Source organism: Vulpes vulpes, chromosome 14 (genome assembly GCF_048418805.1).
Source record: "Vulpes vulpes isolate BD-2025 chromosome 14, VulVul3, whole genome shotgun sequence".
Lineage (NCBI taxonomy): Eukaryota > Metazoa > Chordata > Mammalia > Carnivora > Canidae > Vulpes > Vulpes vulpes.
In genome coordinates this window covers 108051915-108068258 of record NC_132793.1, presented here as the reverse complement: position 1 = coordinate 108068258, position 16344 = coordinate 108051915, and the positions used below count along the sequence as shown (strand labels likewise).

Below are 16344 nucleotides of genomic sequence, written 5' to 3'. Positions count from 1 at the left end.
ACAGTTCTGCTTTCAAGTGTTGTGGGAGGAGTAAACCAAATGGACCCTGTGAGTTCTTAGGTGGACAGATGGGCCAAAGGCATATGCAGCAAGAGTGGGCATGGAGCTGGGTGGAGGGACCAGTGGAGCCACTGCCTGGGGTGTCCTCCTGAGAGGGGGTTGAAGGGACCCCCCGAAGTGAAATGTTGAGGTGGGAGGACCCCCAAGGAGCAGGTGAGACCCTACGTTGGCTGCCAGTGGGGCGGGCCATGAGGGTGTCTCTCTTTCTGCAGGAGGTGTGAGCCTGACAAGAGGAGAGAGAGAGGAGGAGGGCAAGCTCCACCGCCTTATGGCTCCTTCTGCATCTGCACCCACTCAGGCCTAGTCGTCTCTCTGAATGTACATACTTTTAATAAATATCAAAAGGTTTGGTTGGACTGTTTGTCTGGGACCTCCTTGTGTCAAGGAGCCCCCATGAGGGCCCTCTAACACCCTCTGCCTCAGGGCCATAGGTGGCAGCATTTTCTACAATGAATCACATGATTTGAGAAAAAAAAATTCTTGTTTTCTTCACTAGAACAGTACCCAGTACATTAAAGGTATTCAATAAATGTGGATGGACGAACGGATGGATGGATGGATGGATGGATGGATGGATGGATGGATGGATGACAACAGATGGATAGATGGATGATGGATGGATGAGTGGATGGATGGATGGGTGGGTGGATGGATGATGGATGAATGGGTGAGTGGATGGATGGGTGGACATATGGATGATGGATGGATGGTTGGATGGGTAGGTGGATCGAAGGATAATGAATGGATGGATGGCTGGTGGGTGGATGGACAGATGGTTGATGGATGGATGGATGGTGGATGGGTGGATGAGTGGGTGGATGGATGGATGATGGCTGGCTGGCTGGCTGGTGGATGGATGGATAGAAGAAATATGCATGAGAAAAGAAAATGGTCTTTGGGGGAAGTGATGGCATGCACCTCTCCCAGGTCTGTCTTAATAACAATAATGATAATGACTATTTTTTATGGAGCCCTGACTTCTTGCCAGGCTCTTATATTACTCCATTATCCTTTAACAAGTCCTACTGGGGTTGAGATTGTGCTTTGAAGGATAAAAATATGAAGCACAGAGAGGGCAAGCAAATTGCGGAAGGTCACACCTGGTTCACACCCCCAGGGATGAGAATCAAAGTCTGGGTGAACCAGTGTCAGTGGGTGCTGTGCAGGAGAGGACATGCAAGCAGACCTGCCCCAGTGGAGCTCCCCTTGCTCAGGGACCCACTGAACAAGGGCAGAGGGTTGGTGGCACAACTACGGGACCCAGGTCAAGCCCCTCCCTGACTGCTAACTTGCTGGTGACTCTGGGCAGGACTTCCTTGAGTCTTAGGTCCAGTCCTTGTGAGAGAAGAGTGCCAGGATCCCATGACCCTGAGGTCCTTCCAGGCTGATAACTGCTGTGACTCCCCTGTCGCTGCTGCTGTTTGACAGTGGCTGCTCAGAGAAGCGAGGCCACCTCCATGGGGAGGCCAGGGGTAGCCATCCAGCAGGCTGAGCTCTAGGACCAGCCAGGAACCCAGCCACCCACATCCATCCTCTGACTCATGGGACATGGCATCAAGTGCCTGTTCACACCTTGGTTTTCCCATGGCCAGTTGGTGCAATGGTGGCCTCCCTGCCATCGTGACCAGGCTCTGTGGAGGAAATCATGATTCCAGAAGGCTCTTAGGAGCCTTTGGAGACATAGGGGTTGGGTGGAGATGGGGCTGATGCTGCTGCCAGGGAGGAAGCAGGACGGGGGTGGGGTGGGGGCTTGGCAGAGAGCTTCCTGAGGAGGGTGAGTGGTGGCAGAGGTGCTCCCACCGCTCTCCTTTCTCCATCCTACTCTCCCTTCCTTCAGCAGGTATGTGTGGAGTGCTCACTCCGGACCAGGCGGTGTGCAAGGCACCGAGGATCGTAATAAAGGTAGGATAACATCAAAGACATTCATTGGTCTTCACTTAGCAGCGCATGGCATACGTCAGCGGGTGCAATCCTCACAACTACCCTAAGAGGTGGGAACTATCTACTTCAACAAAGAACGCTGAGGCGGAGTTAGGCCCCCTGCACTAGCAGGTGAAGCCAGGCGCCCTCTCCCCCAGGACCTCCACCCCTGCTGGCCTGCAGCTGCCCTAGCCAAGACCGAGAACCCAGTGGAATGCTCTCCGCCAATGGCTCCTTCACTCAGCGCCGTCCTGATGCCCACATGCCCACATACGGGCAGGGTCTTGCTCAAGGTCACACAGACGGGACGCTGGGTCAGGAGGAAGACACTTGACCCTTTCCTGTGCTCCCCATCAGGGTGCGCTTGTGTTCTGGGATCAAGGTCCCAGTGGGCAGGGACCCAGCCAGGACGGGCGTGTGGTGCCGGCGCCGCCTGGCCTGGCCTGGGGCTGGTTCTGCCCGACTCCAGTGTTCCCCGGAGGCCCTGCTGGGGTAGCCGGATGCTGCTGAGGGCCGGGTTGGAGCATCCGCCCCTGCATCAGTATCCAGGCAGAGTCCACGTTTCCTGCGGCCAGCCCTCCTCCTCTTGTGCCAGCATCTCCCAACAGCCTTGGCCCAAGCCAAATGTCCTGGGGCCACCTCGGCTCGCGATGCCAGGTCCCCGAGACTCGGCCTCCCGAACGCTCCCCAGCCCAGCCTGCACCCCGAAGGCCCCGTTTGCCACTACCAGGCACCAGCGGGCTCCGCCGACTCCCCTTAATTTCCTGAGGCCCCGCAGCCCTGCCCCGTCCCGTACCGGACCCCGCCCTGCGCGGGGCGCCTGACGTCACAGGCGGCGGGAGGCGACCGCAGGGGCTGTGGCCCGAGCCTTCCACGGGGTGGGGCGCGGCACCGCGGGAGCCGGAGGCGCGGCCCTAGACCCGAGCCAGGAGCACAGCTGCGCCACGATCCCAGCCCGCGCCCCGCCGCGCCTCAGTTTCCCTGTCTGCAAACTAGGGAAGGTGGGGGCTGGCCCAGGTGTCCGGGGCCCCTGCAGTTCCACGACTCAAGAAGAGCTGCACCAAGCTCTCGTCCCGGGGCCTCCCTCCGCGCCACTCGCGGCTCCCGAGAGCCGCCGCCGGCCTGGGCGCCAGCCAGGCAGCGAACACAACCCCCGGGACCCACCGGCGGCTGCGGGAGGCCGCAGCGGCGCCGCCGGCCTGCGCGTGCGCGGGGCGCGCTGCCGGCCGGGACTTGTAGTCTGTCCACGCGGCGGCTGGGCCGCAAAGGCGGAGCGGCGGGGGCGCCGAGCCTACACTTCCCAGGGTGCGTCCCGCCCGCGGGGCGGGGAGGGCGGGGCGGGCGGGCGGGGCGGCGCGCAGGGGCGGGGCCGGCGGGGGCGGGGCCGGCGGGGCGGGGCCGGCGCGCCGGGGGGCTGCGGCGGCGCTGCGGGCGGGCGCCGACCGAGCCCAGGGCCCGCGGACCGGCGGACCGGCGGGCGGGCGGGCGATCGCGCGGGCGCGGCACCTGCGGGCAGGAGCGTGGGGCTGCCGCAGCGCCGGACCGCCCGCCTCCAGCTGCCGCTGAGATGAGTGCAGGTGAGTGTGCGGATGGAGGGACCAGCGCGTCCCCGAGCCGGATCGCGGCACAGCATTCTAGGGCTGCACCTGCAGCGCAGGGGGAATCACCAGGGCTCTCCCCAACTTTTGCCCCAGGGTCTTGCAGACCCTCGGGGCGGGCCCTCAGCCCCCTGCCCCTGCGCCCGGGCTCGTGCAGGTCTGCAGCGCGGGCTGGGGACCCCTTTCCCACCGCGCCGGCCAGGGTGGCTGCGCCGGGCTGTCTGGAAGGCGCCACTTTTTTGCTTCTCACGGGTCCCAGGTCTCTGCAGGTTGGAGCAGGCGACCCTACGGGCCAGGGGCGCAGGGCCGCAGGGCCGCAGGGCCGCAGACCCCGCTACGGAGGTGTGATGGCCCTGGGGGCTTTGCGGCAGGGGGCGCCGCCCTTGCGCGGCTCTCGCGCCGCCGGAGCTGGGGGTGGGCGTCAGGCCGACCCCGGCGCCCCGGGCTCGCCCGCTGCAGAACTGGGGACGCAGAGCCTGCAGGTGTGTGCGAGCCGCCCCATCTCCCTCCAGTAGGCATCTCTCCGGCCCCTCACCCCTGCGCATCCCCACTGCTGCCTCTCCCGCCGCACGCACCGTCTCTGACAGCCTCTGTGCGGCCCTGGAAAATCCCACATCGTCACAAGCCAACCGAGCCTACTGCGCTTGGGGAAACTGAGACCGACGGCAGGGAAGCCTTGGCAGGGGAGTCTGATGCGCGGCCCGAGGAGCCGCGGTTCAGAGAGTCTCCGTGGCCTGGAACCGGGCAGGGGGGTTGGTCCGTACATTCCCTGGCAGGGAGGGGCCGTCACTCCATTTTTCAGGGTGCGACCGAGGCTCACCAGGCTTGAGTCACTTGCTCAGCTCACGCAGTGGGGTGCGGATTCTAACCTGGTGCTCCCTGACTCCTGCACTCTCTGCTCTGAGCCTGTCTGGCCACAGACTGCAGTATGGCCTTTGGCCATGGTGCAGAAAAAAAGCTGGGACAAGCTGGGGGAAAACCAGCCTGGGGGAGGGAGTGTGCATTTGGCGAGTGCTTGCTCCCTGCTCTGGGTTTGGGAGGGCTGTTTCCAGGGACCCATCTCCCAGCAGGGGGAATAGTCCCCTCCCCCTCCAACCCAGGAAGGAGGGACCACACTGGCGGTGGGCGTTGGGAGAGTGGTTGAGAGCAAATGGCAGGCAGCGGGAGGCAGCATTCTCTAGAAGAGGGTTTCTGAAATGGCCAACCTGTTATCTGGAGGTGGCTGGGGAGCAGGGCACCCCAAGGCTTGGCAGAAGCTCCAGACACATTTATCTAATGGCAGGTGGGGGTAATGGCAGGGTGCACATAGGGTAATTTTAGGCCTTCTGTGATCATAATTGATACCTCTGGTCCCTCCTGTAATCAGGGGGAGCCCTGGAAGGAGCACTGGCATTTGTGGTTATCCTGGAAGAAGGGCTGTATGAGCACTGGGGGCCACAGGGGAGGTGTTATGATTCCCAACGAGCAAGGGGATTGGGGTTCAACCGTACTGTCTGCCTGGTGGCAGATTGTGATCTTGGCAAATGATGGCACCTTCCCGAGCTTGGCTTCCCCAGGTATAGAAGTAGCGCTGCTCCTAACCTGGAGAGAACGAGATACCCGTGGGAGACTCCCCACAGAGTAGGGAGGACCTCCATAGCTCGTAGCTCGTGATGGTCACTGCCGGATGGTCACGTTCCCCTCAGTCTCCCTGAGTTAACTCAGCCCTTTGGAGCTGCCCATGAGCCTGCTCCCCATCCGCCTGGGGATGGGCTGGCGCCCCAGATGTGTCCCTCGGCCATCCCTTGTACAGCGCGATGGGGGAGAGCATGGTCCCTTGTGCCTCGCACCTGGCTCTTGTGTCTGGCCATCGTGCACACCTGGCAGGTCAGCGACTTCTATCACCAATGAAGGCAGGTCCCCTGATGCCCTCCTGCCAAGGAGACTGGCATTGTTCTGGAGCTTGGTGCCAGCAGGTGTGGGTGGGCATCACTTGGTCCAGCGTCCAGCTGCCCAGATGGGTCTTTGGGTCAAAGCCTGAGGTGACCTATACAATCTCTCTGGGTGGGAGGCTCCCTTTTCTTTTATGCCACCAGGCCTCAGGCATGTCTTGCTTTAGTCAGATGACCTGGTGCACCTTTGAGACTGCTTGGGTATGACCTCAGGGCCCCGTGAATCTGCCTACTTGTTTGCGGCTCGTTGATTTTGGGTGGCCGGGGAAAGTGTCAGACCTAAATCCAAATCCAGCACACTAGCTATGGGTTCCCTGTGCCTCAGTTTCCCCTTTGTAGGGAGGGAATGTCCTTAGCTTGGCATGCAGCCCTGGCCCACTCATGTGGGGCCCGGTACATGAGGCTTTTGGTGGTAGCCTCATAATGTTGCAGCCTCTGGGGTTGCAATGGGCAAAGTGGGGCCAGGGAAGGGACCTGAGCTGGGAGGGGCTCCAGGGTCAGCTCTGCCACCAGTGGGTGCCAGTCCTTGAGCGGACCCCATGTTCTCTGTGGGTCTGGATGCATGCCATCCCTTGGTGGCTACACCCTGGCAGGTGGGAGTCCCCCAGGTGTCAGAGGTTCCTGGCGGGTTGTATTGGTCAAAGCACCACAGACAGGGTGGCTTAAACCACAGATATTTATGCACGCACTTCTGGAGGCTGGAAGTCCATGTTGAAGGTGCATGCGTGTATGTGTGTGTGTGCCGGGGGGGGGGGTGTTGGTTCCCTCTGAGCCCTCCTCCCTCCTTAATTTGTAGATGGCTGTCTTCTCTCTGTGCTCACTGAGGTTTCCTTCTGTATGTGCTTGGTCCAAATTTCCTCTTCTCATAAGGACACCAGTGATATAGGATTAGCAACCACCTGGCTGGCCTTATTTTACCTTAACTACTCTGTGAAGTTCCTGTCCCCAAAAACAGACTCATTCTGAGATACTAGGGGTTAGGACTTGGGCATGTGTATTTGCAGGGGGGCATCATTCAGCCCGTAGCGGGTGCAGGGCCAGCTGGAGAGCCTGGGTGGCTGGTTCCGTCACTGTGTTCATGGCTGCCGGGCTAGGATCACAGAGCTGGAAGGACGTAGAGGATGCTGCGTCCAAACCCATTCATGCACAGAGGGGGACCAAGGCCTGGAGAAGAAAAGGCAACCGTCCAAGGTCAAGCAGAGAATGTGGCAGAGCCAGAACCTGAGCCCCAGGCCCCTACCCTGGTTGGCGCAGCGCTAGATATTTGGAACAGAGGCACATCCCTTCATCTCGTCCAGGTGTGGACAAAGACGTCACCATGAAGATGCTCACGTCAGTACAGCAGAAAGTTGAGCCACCTACATGTGGAGGGCACGGCGGGTACCAGGCAGCCACGCAGTCACTTGCTCACTGGGCAAGGGCTTCCCACACCCGCCATGTGCCCCGCGCACTCCAGGTCTGGGTGCGGCCGTGGGCAACAACACGCATGGTGCACATCCTGCTGGAGCTTCTCACGGTCTGGGGGTGGCGGGGGGCATTCTAGTGAATGGTGTGTGAGAGGCTTTAATGTGGGGAGCCGTGCTTGAGCACACCAGTTTAACTCAGCAAACGGAGGGAAGAACTTACGTCATACGTGATCTCAAGTCTGCAAACTGAGATCATGGTAAAGGAGGAATATCAGGAAGGACACATGTCCAGACATCAGCAACCGTCTCCCTCTCTAGGGGGGAAGAGGAGAAAGAGGTTTTCCCACATTTTGGAGGTGGAAGGCATTAGGGTGTTTCCCATAGGCCAAGGCCCTGGTACCCGGTTTCCCTGCGTGACTCATTCTGAATTAGGGACAGCAGAAGACAAACCATCCTGACCCAAAAATGCATCTGAAATTGCCTCCAGAAAGGACAGTTGTTGCCCAAGAACAAGCTGGTGCTCCCTAGCTCAGCATGGGCATCTCTGAGCTCTGCACTGTTGTCCTCTGAGGTTCAGGGTGACTCCCTAACCTGCTGCCCAAGACCCTTTGATTCATTACTATTTCTGTCAATAAGGTTGTCTGGGGGTAGATGGCATATTTTCTAGAATTAAGTTCTGATTTTGATGAACTCTTAGCAAGTCCAGTCTTACTGTCCCAGAAAAGGGAGTGTGACCTTCATGTTTGGAGAAGTCACCTGTCTGATGCGCTGAGCCTCCAGAAAGTCATCTGGAGCATGGGAGCTGGCCAGAGAATATGGGTTCATCTGGGTAATGAAAGGAGAGGGTGGGAAGGGCTCCAGCTGGCGGGGTCTGTCCTGGCACCGGGCCTTGGCCGGGCCAGCAACGGTTGAGGACAGCAGCAGCTGCCAGGACTCGGGCCCCTGATCTGCCCCGACAAGGGGGCTTCCTTGCACCCCTTGCTACAGGGGACCTGGTAAGTCCTCCTCTGAACTCCTGTCTGTTGGGCTCATTCCAGCTCTGCCACTTGCTAGCAGTATTGATCACTGAACCTCTCTGCGCTTCTGATGCTCCCTCCGCTTGGGGTCTCCACAGGGACCAAGGGTGCAGGTCCTGACACATGGGAGAGGCTTGGAAAGGCAGTTAAAATAGTCTCAGTAGGAGAGCACGGGTGGTGTTCAGACAGTAGCTCGCTTTTTGATCATGCTCACATGGCGAGCTGCTGGGGAGGACAAACCAGATGTGTGCCGCCTGCATGGGCTGAGAGCAGCCGGCCCCAAGGCTGCTAGGACGCAGGGCAGAGCAACCTGAGCGGAGTGTCTTTGTTTACTTGAGGATGTTTCCATCCGCGAGGCCTCTAGGGTGTCGGGCAGCACCCTACTTCAGTGTCACGGCAGCCACAGCTCACGGGACGCTCCCTTGGGCCCCACGCCTGGCCTGATGCTTCTGGATCCTCACAGCGCTTCTTGGGGCTGCTGGGGTGTCCCCAGTTATGATGCCCAGATGGGCTGTGGGTCACCTGGCATCACGCCGCACCACTTGTGAACAGCAGAGCTGGACTGGAACCCCAGTGTGCCCAGACACTCATCTTCCGGACTGGGTGGGCTCCGTCTGCCCCCACCCTGCCCCCTGTGCCTGCATCGTGGGTGATTTACTGCCCTTTCCTGATGCGTGGCTGAGTGGAATGGATAAGCCTTGACCATTTAGGACATCATGGTAACGCTTTGTGCTGACGGGGGGTTTATACGGTCCATCTTCTCACCTGGGCCATGAACAGTATTTGCCTTTTCCAGGTGTGACACGTGCCCGTGCATAGCCAGGGAGGCAGAGCCAGACTCGAACCCAGCTCTGCCTCCAAAGTGCATGCTCTTTCCTCGCCTTCTGTAGGGGCTCCTACCTGGGGTCATAGCACAGCCCGGGGTCTGCTCCCACACAGCTCAGACCGTAAGAGAGACTTTTACCATGTCAAGCCTGTGTGCCTCTCTGTAACCTTGACCCTCTGGCCCCAGCTCTCCCTTCCACCAGGTCCTCGAGGCCTTCTAGAGCTGTCCATTCCCACTGCAAGGCAGCAATCACGGCTGTCCTATGCCTCTGCTGCAGCTCCCACTGGTGGTGCCGGAGCTCCCGGGAATCTCAGCCCCACCTGCCTGGGCTGCTATGTGACCTTGGACAGGCTGTCTTCCCTCTCTGGGCCTCAGTGTCCTCATGTGTAAAGACAGGGGCTACCGCCATCCTCAGAGGTGCATCCCACTTCCTCTACTGTTTCCAGAGAGATTATCTGGGTTTGAGGCTAACCCAACATTTCAGGGAAACACGGTCCCCCATCATCCTTTTCTGCCACCTAGACCTTCTCTGACAATTTTGTGGCAGGAAGCACTTGCCCTTTACACAGCAGCTCCCTGGTATTAAGGGGGTTTCTCCGCAGCCTGCCAGGGAGGCCACGTCGGTGAGTGTCTGTCTGGTGCCTGAGCCGGGAGATCTGAGTGGTCCCTGTCCGTGGGCAGGGCTGGGGAGGGTGGAAGGTGTGCCTTGAATCCTGTGGCGCTCACTTTATGCTGGATGCAGCCAACGGCAAGCCCTACTGGGTGCCGGGGCTGGTCCTGGGCACGTATTGCCCTCGGTGGGCTTCTAGGCTGATGGTGAGCCAGGCATATACTACACAGGTTCTGTCGCAGAATGGCGTGTTTGGGGGTTTCTTGTGCTGTTTGCCTTCCCTGCCTGAAGATTTCTAAGCAGCAAGGGATACCACCTTGATGGCTTGGAAAATGCAGTCTATGGTTTTGGGGTCAGGCTCACCTGGGCTCTGGTCCCAGTCGTCACCTGCTAGTTGAGTCCCAGTGACTGGATCGCTTTATTGCTCTTTGCCTCAATTTCCCTACCTGTAGAGTGGAGATAATACCTCCTGCTCTTTATGATTGCTTGAGGGCGCTGGGCATCCAGGGCACCAGGAAGCAGGTGGAATGGTCTTTGTCACAGCTGTCCACACCCTCCAAAGCTCAGGGCAGACCTCAAGCTGCTCTCCCAGACAGCCCCCACGGATTGTCTAGAGCAGGGGTTCCCTGAGCATCTGGCCAGTGAGGGGTTGAATGGAGGATGACCTCGGGCCCTCTCTTCATACTCAGCCTCCCCCAGTGTTTACCATCATCCTGGGCCAAGGGATCCCAGCCAGGCCTCTCTCTGACCCTCTGCTTCTCCTTTGACCTCAGTGGCCCCACACCTTACTGGAAAACGGTGTCTCCAAGTCCCAGTTGGCCATTGCAGTTGTGCATGAAGTTCAAGAAGGAGGAATGGCTGAGACCATCCCCATGGCCCCCACCTAAGTTTCAGATACTTCAGACCCCACCCCATGCCTGGTGACTGTCTGAGTTCAGGTTCCCCTGGGGACAAGGACGTGGATGCAGGCAGATAGCTGGGGAAGTGACCCCAGGAAGCAGGGGTTGAGAGGGTGAGGGGTGAAGTGGGGGCATTTGAATGGGTGGGCAGCTGCTGTGGGCCTGCTCCTTAGAACTGTCCCTTGCGGGGAGTGGGATTCTGGGGTTTTTAACCTCCAAGGTGGGGAACGGATCATGGGTGGGCATAGTCCCACCCTGCCCTGTGTGGGGCGAGCAAGGGTCCACCGGCTGGGGAGGCCTCAGGCTGCAAAGTAAGGAGACAGACATTTGGGCTTGCGATGCAGAGGGGTCAGTGAGCACCTGTCCCCATCTGCCACAGGAGACCTAGAGGTGGGTCGAGGACAGGTGTCACTGCAGCTTCCACTCCTGAAGAGGCTCCCATGGGGGCCCGGAAATGATCCAGCCTCAGCCTGGTCGGGGCCACCTCTGTTCCCAGCCTTCTAGGGTTCAGCCATTCCAGAATGCTGATTCAGTCTTTCAACGACTATTTATTGAGCACCTACTGTGTGCAAAGCACAGTCCTTGCTCCTGATGCCCAAACACCCTTGCTCGCACTTTTCCTGCCGTGTTCTCCATCTGCCTCACTGTCCCCCATCCTGGAGGTCGCCCTCCTCAATCTCCCCAGTTTCCAAGCAGAACTCCAGACTGCTGGGGGCAGTGGACAGAGCTGAGGTTTCCTGCTGAGGACCTGGCTGCCGTGTGGCCCCGGGCCAGCTGCCGCCCCTCCCTGAGTGCCTCTGATGGTGCGGGGAGCTGAGTAGTGGCCCCCACCGAACATGTCCCCGTCCAGGTCCTGGAACCTGTGTGTCTGTTGGAAAGAAACTTTGCAGATGTGATTAAGTTAACACTGTGGGCTGGAGGAACTACTCCGTGGGGCCCTTGTAATCAAGGGACCTCAGGAGAGGGAGGCAGAGGTCTGAGGAGGGAGGACGGAGGAGGGCCCTGAGCTAGGAACCAGGGAGCCTCCCGAGGAGGAACCAGCCCTGCAGACCCATTTCAGACTCTGGCCCCCAGACCATAAGGGATTATGTCTGCTTTAAGCCTGTACGTCTGGGACCATTTGTCACAGCAGCTGCCTGACACCCAGACAGATGGCCTACCTTCCCTGTCTTCCCTGCTGCTGGGTTGGGAGGGTGGTGACGTTTTGCAAAGTGGGGATCGTTCCACACCTCCTCGGCGGTGTGGGGCTGTGTCATGTCCATGCGTGCTTGCAGCCAGGGCCTCCTGCTCCTGGAGGTGTTTGGGGAGCACCTTCGTGAATAATGAATGAGGGAGGACTGCCCCCTGAGAAAGGAGGGGTGAGGAGGGATCAGTGTTTAAGGGAGAACCTCTGGGCTCGTTCTCCAGCTCAAGTGGGCCTCTCAGTGGCTCCGAACACCTGGATGGAGTGCACAGCGCCCTATAGGGGAGGGCCAGTGCACTAGGGCTGCGTGTTCTGAACACGACGCCTGACTATTTCCAACTTCCTGACAGGGAAGCTGGCTGGACCTCTGTGGTGTGTGCTGTGACTCACAAGCCAGGATCCAAGCCTGGCAGGCTCCTGGATCCTGACCCACATCACTCCTACTCACATCGCCCTCTTGGACCTCAGTGACCCTTCCTCTCGTGGCTAGTGTCACCTGAGCCCCAACCTCTGTGCAGCCACTGAATGGTCCATCTGCAGGGGCTGGAGCCATACATTTCTCAAGCTCTGGTGGGCACTGTCTGTGGGAGGGGTTCTGGCACCATCTGATCGTCCCCTGGTGAATGATGTGGGGGGTCTCACACAATCTAGTTTTCCCTGGTACTTGGTGAGCCTGGGTCCTGGGATAGTGTGTGGGCAGCCCTGGGGTTGGTGAGAAGATGTGGGTGGTCCCGTGGAGAGCCAGGACACCAGGTTCTAGCTCTGGGTGTGTGTCCCCAGGTGGACCCCTTTACCACCTCATGTACTGTTGAGATCGGGGGTGTCTTCTGGGTCCTGACAGCCCTGTGCCCGTGTGTGGACGCCAGGGGACACAGCATTTGCTGTCAGGCGAGCAAGCCTCCTCCATGCCCACTGACAGGGCGTTGGCCAGCAGCGTTTTCCACCTGGGGGTCCCAGCACTGTCCCAGGGCCCTGGGCCACCGTGTGCCATAACCCTAGTCCTTGCATCAAAGCCATTCCCTGCTCGCAGGTAAGCATTCCAAGCCCAAGGAACCAGGTCACTTGCCCAAGGCCATCCAACTAGCCAAGTGCCGACCCCAGAGCCCACACTCCTGACTGGAGCACAGGGGCCCCAGCATCTCTGAACACCCGTCCCACTGCCTCTGGGACAGTCTGGGCCTCTTTCCCATGAGACATCTTAGGCAGTATTCACCTGTCAGGGTCCCTGATCCACTGCTCACCCACCCACCTGCCTCACGTGAAGCAGCAGCTGGTATGACAGGGGTAAGACATGTTTCCAGGTGTACAACCCTGTGCTGGACACACGGAAGGTGCTGAGGACACTTCCCTGTGGAGGTGGTAACCCAGACAGGGAATATGTGTCTTCAGAACCTGGTAGGAGACAGAACGTGGACAGGAGGAGAGGAATCACTTCCACATGGCATCAGAGAAGGCTTTCTGGAGGAGAGGACATAGAGTTGAGTCCTGAGACCAGCACATGAGTACTGACCAGGGAGGCAGAAGGCTCAACACAAAGGCAGGGGGTGGGCAATAAGGGCGAACACCGGTCAGCAGACTGCCCAGAGGGGCTGCATGGGAGGGGCCAGGGCGCGCAGCAAGGGAGGGAGTCAGCATGGGTGACCAGCCGTGGATGTGAGTGACGGGCTTGAGGCCGTGGCCAGTGCCGGCTGCCCTGCTGCAGCCCCCGTGCTATTCTGCTCAAGCCCAGATTCACTGAGGGGCCTCAGTTCCTCTGACCCACCTTCTCTAGTGGTTCTGATCAGTGGTTCACCTCCAGCTCTGAAAGCGGGCCTGGCCTGCCAAGTGCTCGGGGAGTAGCAGCAGGGGTGCACAATTACCCACATCGGCTCCCTTGCACACACCCCAGTGTGCTGCGGGTCAGGAAACACGATATAGATGCCAGGAGCCCAGCATCCTGCTAGACACCTCCCTGCCTGTCTAATGAGAGAGGGAGTGGGGTGCAGGGTGGCCGTGGGCTCCTGGTGCAGAGGGACAAAGGATGGCAGTGCCAACAGTGAACAGGCCCCCTCCGGAACCCTTGGCAGGTCTCCCAGGACTCAGGGCCTGATTGCTTTTCCCTGCCGGCCCTCTAGGGCCCTGCTAGACTTGACCCTGTGGCCAAGGCAGGCCTCTCTGAAGCCCTGCCAGGCCTGGAGCTGCCCCATGAGGCTCTGTCCTCCCTCCAAATCGGCCTCTCCCCGTCCTTCCTTGGCCTCCATCTCCTGCCACTCCCAATCCCTTCTCCACCTGTGTCTTTGTGAGAGCAGCACAGCCTGCAGCCTTTGAAGGAGCTAAGAGGACTTCAGATACCCAGTGGCATATACACCGGAGGCCTGAAGTGGGGTGAGGTGGGGGCTGGTGGGGCCTTTAAGGGGGCACATTGCAGCCCAACGCAAGAAGCTTCCCTAGCAGGTGGTGCCATGGGCCAGGAAATGGGGCTGGGGTAGAAGGGAATCAGCCGCCCTCCCTGGAGGGTGACGCAGCCCCGTTGGGAGGACCACTGTGCCAAAGCACACACACTGTGGTCCTGTGAGCATCAGCGACGTTTCCTCCCCATTGTGGAGGTCAGCGGGCCAGACTTGGCGTCACTGGGCTGAAGTCTAGGTGTCAGAGGGCCACCTGCTCCGGGGTCTCTGGGGAGAATGCCCCCCTACCTCTTCCAGCCTCTGTGGCTCCGCATCCCTTCCTCCTCCATCCCTCCGCCCCCAGGCATCTGCTTTGAGTGTGTGAGGCCTCCCTCTGCCTCCTTCCCACAGGGACACTTGGGACGACATCGGGGCCCGCCCGGATCCTCCAGGATGCTCCCCATCTCCAGACCCTTAATCTGATCACGTCTGTGATGGGAGGGCATCCACCCGCATTCCACAGGCAGCCTCTTGAGCGCCTGCTTCTGGGACCCACACCTTTCCCTCTCCCAGGGCATCTCCAGCCTAGCTGAGGGGTTGAAAGAATGGCTTCTCATAGGAAACCAGTGTTACTCTTAACTTGGCTAAATTTAAACCCCAGACCCCGTGAGTTAGATTCTGTCGCAGGCTGCTGACCGGGGCATCAGTTTGTATTAGCTTCACGGAAGCAATTAGGCACATGCTTTGGGCCTTTAACACACTCATGCCCTTTGACAGAAGAACTGCTGCTCCTGGGAATCTTTCTGCAAAAGGCTCTGGAACACAGACACGGATTTAGACACAGAGATTGTTCCCTGAGGGGCTGGCGCAGTCTGCTGCGCGGCCCCCCAGCCTCAGGATGCTGGACACAGAGCTCGCCATCCATCCACAGCGGCAGCACCCAGACTCCAAGGCTTCGACTCCAAAATCTTGGGGGCCCTGGAGAGCTTCCGAGTGTGTTGTATCTATTGATGTGTCTCCAGTTAGAAATTAAAATAGAGACAATTCTAAGATATTTGCTAATTTGTTGGCTGATAGCCTTCTGTGTGTTGACATGTGAGGATTTTTAGTGAACAGAGTGGCATTTCTCCACAGTTTTGCAAATCACATTAATGTCCGGCCTAATAGAGAACAGCTGGGTGCTCATGTCCGGCCTGTGTTCAATCAGTGGTGATGCCACACGCTCGCAGCCTCTGCAGAACCTTCCTTCAATCAGTGGTGATGCCACACGCTCGCAGCCTCTGCAGAACCTTCCTCTCAGGAGCAGGTGGAAATGGACAGGGGAAATCACATCCCAATCTTATTACGGAAATGGCTCTGACCCTGTCGACCGCCTGATGGGGTCTTGGGGACATCCAGGGGTCCCTAGACCAACTTTGAGAGCTGCTGATAAAGGCAGAGTATGCAGCCATTGAGATGACCTGAAGGATCAGTGAGCCGCATGCGTCGGTGCTGGCGGTGAATGAAGAATATGGGGTATGGAATTTTACACACCGTTTCTAGAAAATACACAGGAAAAAAACACACTAGAAGAAAATACGTCCAAATGCCATAGGGTTCTGGGCACTTTTGTCTTTCCTCCTAATGCTGCGCTGTTTTATTTTTTCCTGCTGATTCACTTTATAGATATGCCAGAGACAGGATTTTGCTCGAGGAGGCTTGACTAGAGAGCAGCTGCCTGGCTCCCCGGCACCGGCTCCTGCTCCAGGGACCGCATTCTCTATTTTGGGAGGCGCGTTTTCACGGTGGAACTAGGGCGGTGGGTGGCATCCACACGCTAGAAGCACAGGAACTCGACGTGTGCATGTGTGTACTCTTAGATAACGTAGCTACAGCTACAAACGAGCGGGAGTTGGGTGCTGGAGCAGATACCAGGGTGGTCAGGGAGGAGTTAGAGGCGGCTGGGACTCCGCGTCCTCGGCTGGAATGCCTGCACCCAGCCCGCGCTGCAGCAGGGAGCTAAATATATCCTGGGTGTGTGCTGGCAGCCTGGGAACCCCACCCCCACTGGCCCGCACCAGAGCTCCGGGGAGGCATTGATTCGTCTAATAAAAATTGATGTCTGCCATTTGCAGGGCATCTAGTAGCGCCAGGCACCGTGGAAGAGTTGTCTGGGCTCCGTCTCCAGCCTGGAGCATCCCTGTGTGTGTGTGGTGGGGGGGGCTGTTGCTCCCATTCTGCACTTGGGGTGCTCCCCTTCCGGAGGCCGATGTGCCCAAGGTCACATGGCTGCTAACAGGGGAGGCGGCATTCAGATGGGCCCCGCCTGGATCTCGGCGAACCCCCCGGGGGGTGCATGTCTCCTGAGTTTTTCAAATCGTTCTGCTTCCTGAAAAGGGGCCTGGCACGTGCAAGAGCATGGCAGTGGTGGCACCAGCAGCACTGGACAAGTATTGGTCATTTAGCGCCAGGGACCCTGCTGGGTGGTTGTCACAACTGCCCTTTCCCGGCAGGGATGCGGAGGCCAGGTGAGGTGGAGGATGCTGCCTC

The 16344-nt window shown here is 59.0% G+C and overlaps 1 protein-coding gene across 3 annotated transcripts in view; it reads left to right on the top strand.

Annotated features, from left to right (window-relative positions):
* The first annotated feature begins 3390 nt into the window (after positions 1–3390).
* Positions 3391–16344, top strand: part of ABLIM2 (actin binding LIM protein family member 2) — a 142183-nt gene continuing 129229 nt past the window's right edge. For all 3 annotated transcript variants that reach the window (XM_072737601.1, XM_072737597.1, XM_072737596.1), the window contains exon 1: positions 3391–3557. In XM_072737601.1, coding sequence (XP_072593702.1) covers positions 3548–3557 — 10 coding nt within the window. In that variant the 5' untranslated portion in view covers positions 3391–3547. The remainder of the gene's footprint in view (positions 3558–16344) is intronic.